This window comes from Danio aesculapii, chromosome 5 (assembly GCF_903798145.1).
Source record: "Danio aesculapii chromosome 5, fDanAes4.1, whole genome shotgun sequence".
NCBI lineage: Eukaryota > Metazoa > Chordata > Actinopteri > Cypriniformes > Danionidae > Danio > Danio aesculapii.
This window is the reverse complement of record NC_079439.1, coordinates 62,424,700-62,436,357: the sequence shown is the minus strand read 5'-3', so window position 1 is coordinate 62,436,357 and position 11,658 is coordinate 62,424,700. Positions and strand designations below refer to the sequence as shown.

At 34.7% G+C, this 11,658-nt stretch overlaps 1 protein-coding gene across 1 annotated transcript in view; it reads right to left on the bottom strand.

Moving 5' to 3' along the window:
• The window catches only part of bckdk (branched chain ketoacid dehydrogenase kinase), a 41,195-nt gene that overhangs the window by 5,948 nt on the left and 23,589 nt on the right, over positions 1-11,658 (bottom strand). The window contains exons 8-10 of the mRNA XM_056458627.1: positions 10,625-10,753; positions 5,117-5,206; positions 48-203 (exon numbers count right to left, since the gene is read on the bottom strand). Coding sequence (XP_056314602.1) covers positions 48-203; positions 5,117-5,206; positions 10,625-10,753 — 375 coding nt within the window. The remainder of the gene's footprint in view (positions 1-47; positions 204-5,116; positions 5,207-10,624; positions 10,754-11,658) is intronic.

Below are 11,658 nucleotides of genomic sequence, written 5' to 3'. Positions count from 1 at the left end.
AAATGTTGATACTAGGATTGTTTTTATACAGCGGTAGCTCTTCTTACCCATGCATGGGTCCGGACTGAGGGCCGCTGTTGGTCATGTTGTCAAAAAGGTTGCTCATGCGGGGATCTTGAGCGCTCTGCTCGGCTGTGCTGAAGTGGTAATGCATCACCTTGTCCAAAATGCTATGAGGAATGCCACCGCCGCGGTCCGAGATCCTGCAAAAATGATTTGAACATCAGTTTTATCTAGATTCAGTTTTTAAAACAACTATTCTCAAATAACTTTACCTGCAAAACAACCTGAATGAGTTCAACTAGTGGAAGTGAATACAGTATGGTTACATGAAAGGTGAACATTTCTGCTTGTCGTCATTATGTTTGGTTTTAGCAATGCTTTCTGGACTAATAGTTAATAAAGATATCAGTTTATTACTATGCAAAATATCTGACCAAAATTTATCAGAAATAATTATATCAGAACAATTAGTTTAACTGGAAGAGCATCATTTATACAAATGTTTTACAAATTAAAGTTATACAAATTAAACAAATACAAATTAAATAAAACTTAAATAAAACTCTAATGATGTGATGAAATTGTTAAGATATTTTAATTGCCATTTTATTTTGTCCTAATTGCTCAATACACTCAGTTTCCATACTAACGTGAAGCAAATCTTTTCAAAGTTTAAATAAATAAATAAATAAAACTCCAAATTCAAATTATGTGCATTTTAAGAGTGGTTGACTTTATTATGGGTAGCCTAGCAACCAACAGTAAACCAAGCAGGCTTAATGGAGACACTTGTTTGGTCACATGGGTGTAATATTCGGTACGTCAGAGTTTAAGGCTGATTTATACTTCTGCATCAAGAGCACGCGTATTCTCCAGCGCAGCCTTCAAGCGGTTGCATAGCAACCTCGCAATGATGTGTAACGTAAGCTCTGTGATTGGTCAGCTTGGTAGCTGTGACCAGTGTGGGCGGGACCAAGAGTTCAGTGAACGAGCTCTAGATGGAAACTGTTGTTTTGTGTTTACCTTATGATTAAAGTTGTAGCACATTCGCCGGTTCCCGCCTCATAATGAGTGAGTTTGAGCGACTTGTAAATTAAGGTAGCATTCAGAAAGAAAAAAAACACAAGCGAAGAAACTCGACACAGAGGAACATAAAAACCTACTGCCAGCTAGCGTTTCGGAAGTGTTATTGCAGAACACACACAGCATGCAGAAGTATAAATGCATGGCTACGCAAAAGGCAGGCGCCGTGGGTCACGCCAATCACTCGACGCAGAAGTATAAATCAGCCTTTATTCGTCGATTTACACACATTTACTCCAGTAAATAAACAGAATCAATGATGGGCTAAAAATCTCCGTGTGGGCCTATTACTAAGCCATACATGCCATTTCTGACAGAATATTTAGAGTAGCGGTAAACAATATAGAGAGTGCGTCACTGGTTGTCATTGTTCAAAAATGAACCAATGTCAATATAAATCCAACTTCACCTCAATAAAGAAGGCTAGGCGGAGTAGCGCTATTTACTGATGTTTTGTTGTTAAACTAAATAAAACTACATTATCGATGCTGTAAATGATCCCATCTGAAACTGAAAATAGTCACATCAATCGCTCACCCAGAAGATTTCAATGGCTGAAAAACACTTTCGTGCATATAACCCATTCATAACAACACAATCTACATCGGCTCTGCGTGACTAAAATAGTTTTAAAACACAACATTACTTGTCTAAAAGAAATACATCAGCCAAGGTGTTATCCTTCCTCCAGCATGCAAAAGTAACTCCAATATTGATTCAGCATTTGTTTTTAGCGCTGTCACTTGTGTCCACAAATCTACATTTGTTGACAAACAGTTTGGGCTACTTATAAGAATTATGGGAATCATCGGCCCGACAATATTTAATTGGATGAACATTTATAGTCTTATGCCTCACCCAGAATATAAAAATACATATAAACACATTTAGATCATTTACTTTAATCATTACTATTGGAATGTGAAGAGCCTTTCAACCAGCACAACAAAAACTGTGTCTGGAGACAATCACCTACTGCACCTTTAAATGTTACTTAGTATCATTTCTGAATAAAACATTCCTTTTTCAACTGACCCCAAACTTACACAAATACTGTACACGCACGCACGCACGCACGCACGCACGCACGCACACAATAACAGTTTTTTGTTGATACTGAAAACCAAATCATTTTTCAAAAGCCTTTCAACCTTCTTCTAAAATTGTGTAAACATCAGTTGAAGCATGAATTTATATTGGATCAAAACCACAGAAACAGAAAGGACTTTGCTTCCTTGCTTTAAATGCCACAGCAAAAAAAAAAAAAAAAAAAAAAAGTCAGCAAGGAGCACTAAGGTTCAAGCTTCAATTTATGGTAAAATAAACATGATCCAGGGGTAAATTTGCTCAGTGTGGACAGAAGTTTGTCCACCGCAGGATAATGGACCTGCACTCTGCATGACGAGCTCTGTGTAAATAACAGCTCAAATGTCAAACAACCGAATGCTTCACTGTGGATGTTAATGCTTCAACATGTTGTTCAGCTTTCCAGGAAAAAGCCTTAATTTGATTGTTGAATTCACCGTCGATCAACCACACCTCAAAGTCTACGTTAGTAACCTGCCCGCACCCGGGGCGAAAAATAAATCAATTCTCCCACTCACAGTATTTATTCTATGCCCTGCTTTGGCCCAAAGGTATTTTTATTCACCCACTGACTGCTTTTTCCCCTCTATTTATTCATTAACTTCATTTTAAAAAGACACAAAATATAAACAAATGTTTTATCTTAGTTAAGCTTTATAAGATGGAATGATTAACTTGGACAAAAAAAGTTGGAACAGCTTAAATAGGTTAACAAGCATTTTGCAGTGAAAAAATAAATATATATTTTTAATTAAAATAGTAACCCGCATTTCTCAAACAGAAAACAGTTATTGAACCTAATTAACTCAGCAGTGACATTGGCTTTAAGCAATTATTTATTTAACAGATTAATAACCATTCAAACAACATTTTACCAAGCTCAGACCGTGTGCTGAAACCAGTGAAATGTTTTGTATGATTATTAATCCTTCGATGCAGTACAAATCAAATATGCCTTTGACTAAGAAAGTCTTTTTTTCTTCTTTTTTGTCTGTATTATAATTTCTGAGTTACAATCAAATCAGATGGCACAAAAGTACTGGGATCACACATAGTTCAGACACTGAAGTTCGGTAAAGAATAAAATCACCATTTAAGATCAACCTGACGCTCCAAATGAAGGCTGTAGCAGTTACACTGTTAAGCCAATAGGTGGCGACAAAGTCCTGAGTTACTGAATCATTCATTGAAAATGAGACAAAAAAACAAACAAACAGCAATTTGTTGTTGTATTAGATCATATTCTTAAATTTACATATTGAGCACTATCTGCAACAGTAAAGAAGGTAGTTTTTCATGTCGCAATTTAACCCTCTACCGCACAGTGTTGCCATATGGCAACATAATATTCATGTTTATTTCCCTGCCACTGTTTCTTTAAGACCGACGTTCTAATTTTTTGTTGGAAAGAGAAGACCTTAGTTTATCCAATGATGTGCTTTGGTTAAGTCACATGGTGTGCCGTTTTTTTTTTTCAGTGGCACGATTTCGGACAGACTAGCGTTTATTGTGAGTAGTTGCTGAATGTAAATGAAAACGTCAATAAAAACAAAGGATCACCTCATGTCAAATCTACAAAAAAATCTGAGACATCACCAATAATCAAATTAGTTCTTTGTAAATCGATCAAATGTATGTGTTGCCAAATGGCAATACCTTGCAACAGTGGAATGTGCAATATTGCAATAGGTTAGCTAGCTAGCAAGGTCACCTGTGATATTTTAAGCTGTAATAATAACATGAATGCTAGTAGTATAATGTTGATTAGTCATATGTTAATGGCATTTGCATTGTGGATAAAATCACATGTTAATGGAATTTTGATTAGATATAAATACAGGGAACAGTGTTTTAGTGAGCACCACCATGTTCTATGGTAAGTGACAGAAGAAAAGGACAGAACTGGCTTTTCCTGCAGATGAAAGTGAGGATGAGATGGGTTTTAGTGAACATGAGAATGATGCAGATTGGACATTTGATTAGAGCAGTGATGCAGACAGTTCAGGTAAGTTAGCTCAGAGACAGACATAGTATATAGTATAATATATAAACATTGTTAGCTAGTAGCTACATTATTCTGATGCATCTGGATATGTTAGACTTGTTTTTTTTTTTGTTTTATTATTTACTGGAGGAAATATTTATACCTACTGTATGTTGTATACATGATAATACAAATTTATGTTTGTTTTCAATAGTATTCAGCAAAAAGAATGTAAAAAATGAAATCTGTTGGAATATGAGTTGTTGGAAAGTATGTATAAGGTGTAATTTAGAAGTTCCGTGTTAAAGCTTATAATACTTCAACACCAAATATATAGAAACAAACAACAAAACTATTAATTTTAAGGAAAGTTCTAATTATTTATTATTATCTAATTATCTAATTATTTCCACTATGAGACGCTGTCAAAGGTACATATCATAAAGTACCTTTAAAATAATAATAATAACAACAACAACAACAACAACAAATCCCCATTTTTACAGCGCTTTAAGTTAAGCCATTCTGAAAAAATAAATAAAAAATAAATAAATAAAAAGATATAATGTGTGCAGCAGAGGGTTACAGAGTATTGAATATTTATTTTTTAATTCAACAGGAAATTTATTAATTTTACTTTTATAAAAGAAATCAGGTTCTGCAAGTTATTTTTTTATTTTATTTTACAGTTTTTGGACAAGCAAATTATACTAGTCTCCTACTCTTTTTGTGGATCCAAAAAATTGTTTAATCCATGACATTTCCGATCCGTTTTCACCACTAATTGTTAGCAATCATGTAGTTCGAAATCAGATTCAAGACAGATTTTCGATTGTGTTCCAGTATGAATGGTCAGATTTTTGTCAATCATATATCATGCATATACAACGGCTCACTTGTATTATTGTGCGTGATAAGGTTCAGTAACATTATGGCATTAGAACTGGTTTATAGACTCACCTTATGACAAAGTCAGTGTCATTGTTGGCAATTGTGACCACCACATCAGGCACATTGTAAGGGGTGTCCAAGTGACTCTCCATGGTGGCCCTGGGGAACAAAAATACACTTTCATAATCTCAATTAAACACCAGATCAAAACAAGAGCACATGATAAGATAAATGTGTGGAAGCATGAAGCAACTTTCAAAGGTCTCATTGAATCTCTAAACGGCTGACTGTGAAAATGCTCTCAAGGCGCTGAAGTCTGAACAAAGAAGAAACTCAATAACGAAATTTGAATCAACTCAATCAGTCTGAGATTAGTGACAGGAATTTGTCTAATACGCAGGAAGCATCTCTATTGGTTGAGCAGAAATTTTATTTCCTTTGTAGGTATTCTTATACACATCTGCTGCTGATATGGATCTACTGACATAGCAAAATATGGCTATTGAAAAGAGAACGTACACTATTGAAAGAAACAACCTAAATCTTCACTAAGGCTAGGTTAAAAAAAATAGTGATTGTTTGATTTTAAAATCAATCTTGAAAGAAAAACAACAACAATACTGATACGAAAAATAAACAACAACTGAATTTCTCCAAACGATACTTGCACAGAGGACAAATTCATTTACACAGCCATTGTGCAAGATTTGCCAATATAATATGACATATACATGCCTACAAAACCACCCCTCTTGGCTCTAGTTAAGAACTATTCATTTTATGGGCGGTTAATATAATTTATATACTCAATGTCCAGACAAAGGCTGGTTTAGAAGTTTGAAAACAGTTTAATTTCTTAAAGGTCCCGTGAAGTGCTTTGAAATGTGCATTTTTATTCAATGTTTGACGTAATCTCAACCGAAACACGAAGAGACATAGTTTAGCTCCTCCCCTTTGTATAAAACAGCCGATAGCATTTTGCTTTATCCCAGCTCTGCCAGTAAGTGTGGTTGAGCTCCAGCCCATCAAATGTGAAGCATCTTGAAGGGGGCGGGGCATGTCAGATAGTAGAGAGCATTTGATTGGTCAAGATTTGATGAAAGAATGAAGTATGAGGTAGCCCGAATAAAACCGTTGATCCATTTCGGTGAAAGTGACAAACTACAAGTTTTACATGCTTATGTATATCAATTTTATATCTTCTAAATGCTAATTTTGATTGTTTTTGATGTGCACTAGCTTACAGACATCCTTAAAACTAACAATACTGATACTAACATCTTAAAAAAAATATAAAATAAAAAAAAACCCTTTAAAAACATCTAAAAACTTTAATTTCATAAGACCTTTAAACGTTTCAAGTAGCTGATGAAATGTACTGATTCACATTTACTGTGCTTTTATTTGTACACTGATGTACAGTTTGTGCTTACCTTGTGTGCACTGTTTAATGTCTACACATACTGTAGCAGCATTATAACACACAACATATTAAAGCGTCTTTGGTGTTTCACTGTTTGCTATTAAACAACCCAATCTTAGAAACTGAGGGAGTTGTGACAAGCTCCATGTCATTATTATTATTTTTTTTTTAAAAAAGCTTATTTTCCTGGATTTGAACATCCTTCGAAACATTTGGAATAATGCAAGTCAGCAAAATATAGAACACTGTTCTAATGTTTTTATTTTATTTGACATTTTAATGAAAAATTGTACATATTGTGGCTTTAAGTGCCTCTGAAAGTGTGATTGTTGTTGGTGCCAGACTACTTCAGAAACTGCTGATCTTCTGGAACACTAGCATAACAACATCTTTAGCACAAAACATCCAGCGAATGGAAGTTCTGTGGGAAAAAATGCCTTGGAGAATGACCAAACTAGTTCAGCAGATAAAAAGACACCAGTGATTCAAATAACAAAACAACTGACTGCAGTAAAAGAATGTTTCCAGCACTTTATTGAGTTTGTGTCGTTTAAACTACTACTACTGGTACTAGCAGGGCACAAAGTGACCCCTGACTGAATTTAAATGCAATATAAATACACAAGTCACATTAACATTAATTCCAAAGTAATGTTTTTACCCTGTTGACGTTCACATTAAGATTAATTAAATGTAAACATCATTTTCTTTTTAATAATTTTCTCGCTATATAGAATATACAGAAATATATACAGAAATGTCATATATGCTGTTGAGAGAGCTACATACAAAATAATAAATAAATAAATAAATAAATAAATAAATAAATAAATAAATAAATAAATAAATAAATAAAGTGTGCAGCAGTCCATTTAGGTCTTTTACCTCATTTGTAGAAAAAAAAAAAAATCTATGAATAACTACAGACCTTGACACAAACTCTTTATAACGCATCTACGGTGATGTATATAGTGGCATGTATACACTGGTTTTAGCGCGCTGCATTATTATGAGTGGCTTATCTGTGGATTGTTTTTGATAGCTTGCCCCCATTATAAGAAAGCCAGTCTTGTACCACTGAACTTGGAAGTCAGCCAGTGTCAGAATAGCAGTAAGAACAGATGGGTGAACTTATATGAACGCACATAACACCAACAGACACAGAGCTGTATTGCAGGACAGGTGCCAGAACCAGAATTTCAGCTTTATTATGACAGAACAAGATTTGGAAGAGATCACAGGTGTGTCCCATTTAGAGTAGGTACAAGTAAACATGCAGAACTCTTTGCCACAAAGATGTTGCGGGTGGTTTCTGCTATATATGATTGTTAGGGTACTAGGAGTATATAATGGCATTTAGTAAACTTTAAGATGAAACTGTGCACACATATTGTTCTGAGGTGTTATAATTATAGCTACAAAAAACAGGGGGAAAAAAACCTGACATTGTGAACTGAATATTATATTACATTAGGACTGCACGATAATGGAAAAATCTGACATTGCAATTATTTTTTTTTTTTAGTTTTATAGTTTTGCCACGATACATTTATCGCGATATGAATCAAACTTTATCAGATGATTTGAACAGCTCTATTTGTAACAATTTCATTAATTTAGATTGACTGGAATGATCAAGTCTTTTCCTATGCAGTTAGTCTGCATAAATTATAACAAATTAATAACAAAAATCGAAAAACAAATGAATAAACAGTGCTTTATGGTTCTCCGGGGAGTCTAAAGCAGCCGAGACACAGCACGCATATGACAGTTGGAAGTATCGCGCATCAGACGCGCACATTCACATGTTATTTATTATGAAACTATTCAGATGGAGCTCTGTGGCGCGGCACAAATATGAACAGTGTCCTGAGTCATGGCTGGGCGCCGCAAATAGCCGCCGACTTGCGGCACCGGTGTGTGCACCCTGACAGAAATCTATGTTTAGAATTCTAAAATGCATGATGCTGAGTGGCGAGACAGTTTATTTAATGGTAACAATATTTTTTGTATAGTTTTCTATAAAGATAGTTACTCCAGAAAAGCTTTCCATAGGTTTGAAATATACTTGAAAAACACCATTTGCCCACATGACAAACACTTAACTATATGCAACAAACAAAACATAATTTAACAATAATATATAATAATTTTACTTATTATGACACATATACACCGTATATTTTCAATGGGTTAAAGTAAAAAAAAGAAATCCACTATTTGCTATTCAGGAGCCACATGCACCCACTGACAGGTAAAATCTGCTTCTCTCTCTCTCTTTCAAGTTCAAAGCAAAATGAATGCCAAAGCATTTTAGATTTGCATAAAATATGAATTATATTGACGTCATATAATTAATAATGCAGCAAATGAAAATTAAATGACAGAAAAGAATAAAAATAAAATTAAAAATTATAATAATTACAAGATTAATATAACATACATTAAAGAAGGCAAATGCGTTGATTAACGGTGTACATGCATTTTGCTGCCTGTTTAGACCAGTCATTTCATCCTCTCCCAGTTTATAGTAAAGTTTTTCTGAGTCGCTGAGAAAGAATTAATCATTTAATGTTTCTCTTGCGACTATTTTTAAGTCCCAAAAAGGCGCATGTCTCTATAGGTCTTCAGAGCATGTGGGACAAAACGGGTAAACGAGAGAAGATTTGACTACTTGATCGATCGTGGATGCTTGGTTTTATTAAGCGGATAAAAATAAAAATAAAAAAAAAGTAAAAGGATGATAATAATAATCGTTAAAAAAAAAAAAAAAAAAAGGGTCACTAAATATACCTGGGCAGCCCACCCAAGCAAAGTCTGTGTGTGGGAAGCACCAAGCTTGAATATTTAAGAAAAAAAGAAATACTCAAACTTATTTGATTATTTTTTTACTTTATTTTTAACCTTATAAATATGGTAAACAAAATATGAATTTAGATGAACAACAAATTCCACTATGTCACATTTCACAGTTTTATGTGGACAGACATTATTTATCATTATCATTATTATTATTAACTTTTCTCAAGTAATATCTTCTCACAGATATAAAATATATCCAAAGTAAGTACCAGGAAAAAGTAAACTTTAAATATGAAAATTAAAATGTAAACACTTTAAGGAAATATCAAACAGTTTTTTTTACCTTCAAAAATACAAAACAAACTATTCCTATTCTTATTTTAATATGTATACTATAAATATTGAAACCAAGTGATCTCCTCTTGTTGAAAATATAATGCAATCGGCAACACTGCTAGTCTCCCATGGAGCGTCATTTCTCAGCCCCACAATTTTTTAAATGCTAAAAAGATTATAGGTTCTTGTTACGTCTTTAAATACGCCAATTACAACTTTGCACAGTCAAAGGCCTTAAAAACATGTGCAAATTATAACCTTTCATTATATTGCGGTTAAACTCTATCATGGCAGAAATTTAGTTAACCTAAATTATGATTATTTGACATGGTTTTTAAATATTAATAAATTATGATTTGCACCAAAATGCGGTTCCAGGTCGACTATGATCCCTACAGCATAGTGATGTCAATGCTAAAATATTGTTCTTAAAATGTTACAGCCCTAACATGAATTCATAAGGCAGTTAGCAGGAGTGGGTTATTTTCAGTTTCCTGAAAAGGATCCAAACCATTGGCAGCAGCAAATGAAAATGCTGTTCTGTCAAGTCATTTGAAAGGACATCGTCTCTTCATGAAATAAGTGTGGGTCACAGTGACCCACGTCTGCCATACCATAACCATACTGGATTACAACCAGGAAAACTTCCAAACTCAAATTCCATTCCTGGCTTCTTGCATAACGTGGGCTGAATTTTTAAATGACTTGATTTTCCTGGCGTTCCACCAAACGCTATTATGTGAACACAAGGTCACGATACAATAGCTCCTTCATGCACTGACAGACAGGCAGGCAAAACAAGCATGTAATTAGGTCATAGTTCATGCAGCAGTTAATATCAGTACATTATAGTAGTATTCGATATGGTGCATATGATAAAACAACAGTTGCTATGCTCCAAAAAAAGCAACTGTGAATGTGTCTGTCGCAGCAGGATTAAATATCTGAGATTGCATAGTAGGGCAGGAGGGCGTGTTGTGTACATCTCATTGACCTATATGTGAGAGTAATGTTACCTCATGGCGTTCTTCAGCAGTTCAGGCAGAATGTAATCCAGAGGCAGTGGAATGAAGGGAAAGCGGGCTGCCACGTGGCCGTTGATGCGAACACGCGGAGAGTTACCGTACTGATGCTCACAGAGCCGTCTGCAGGGAATAGAGGAGATTAAAATGTTAATACTACTAGTACGGTAACAAACACACCATGGAATTAAAATCCCCTAAATCAGGGGTGTCAAACTCAGTTCCTGAAGGGCCACAGCTCTGCACAGTTTAGTTTCAACCCTGCTTCAACACACTTGCCCGTAGGTTTCAAACAAGCCTAAAGGACTCAATTAGTTTGATCAGGTGTGTTTAATTAGGGCTGGAGCTAAACTGTGCAGAGCTGTGGCTCTCCAGGAACTGAGTTTGATACCTGTGATCTAAACACTTAATATGTTTTGTAAAGAACAGTTACAAATATGGGGATTAGCTTAGAATGATGGAATACATAAACATTAAACGAACATATTGAAAATAAAATCAAAGGTTTAGCCTATTAAAATCAATGGCATATACAGAAATTTAATCAAGTCATAAAATCACGTTCACCTTTACTCACTGAAGATGAATATTGATTAAAGTTACTATAGTTATTTAGTGAAGAGCAGCGAATCTCTCATTTTAATGCACTGTTTTGTTTGATAACAGAGGTGTCCCTTTAACAATCCACAGATCAATAATGAAAGCATTCGATTACTTTCCCAACTGTTTGTGCTAATTTAAGACAAAACTATTTGTGTTTAAAATAAAAAACGCCAGGACGGACATGTTAACATATTAATAAGAGTATTTGTCTGTTTACAAACACACCCAAACCCAAAAGTGCCCACTTTCTGCTCCTCTTCAAATCGCGTATTCAGAAGCTGATCTGGGAATAGTGTCTTTATACAGAGCACGTCCTTCAGTCAGCATCGATACATGGCTGGACTGATTCAGAGGTTGCATAGGAAGGGTGACACATAGCTTTAAATCAGGGTATAGATGCAGGAATCCTAAAGATAATTTCAATA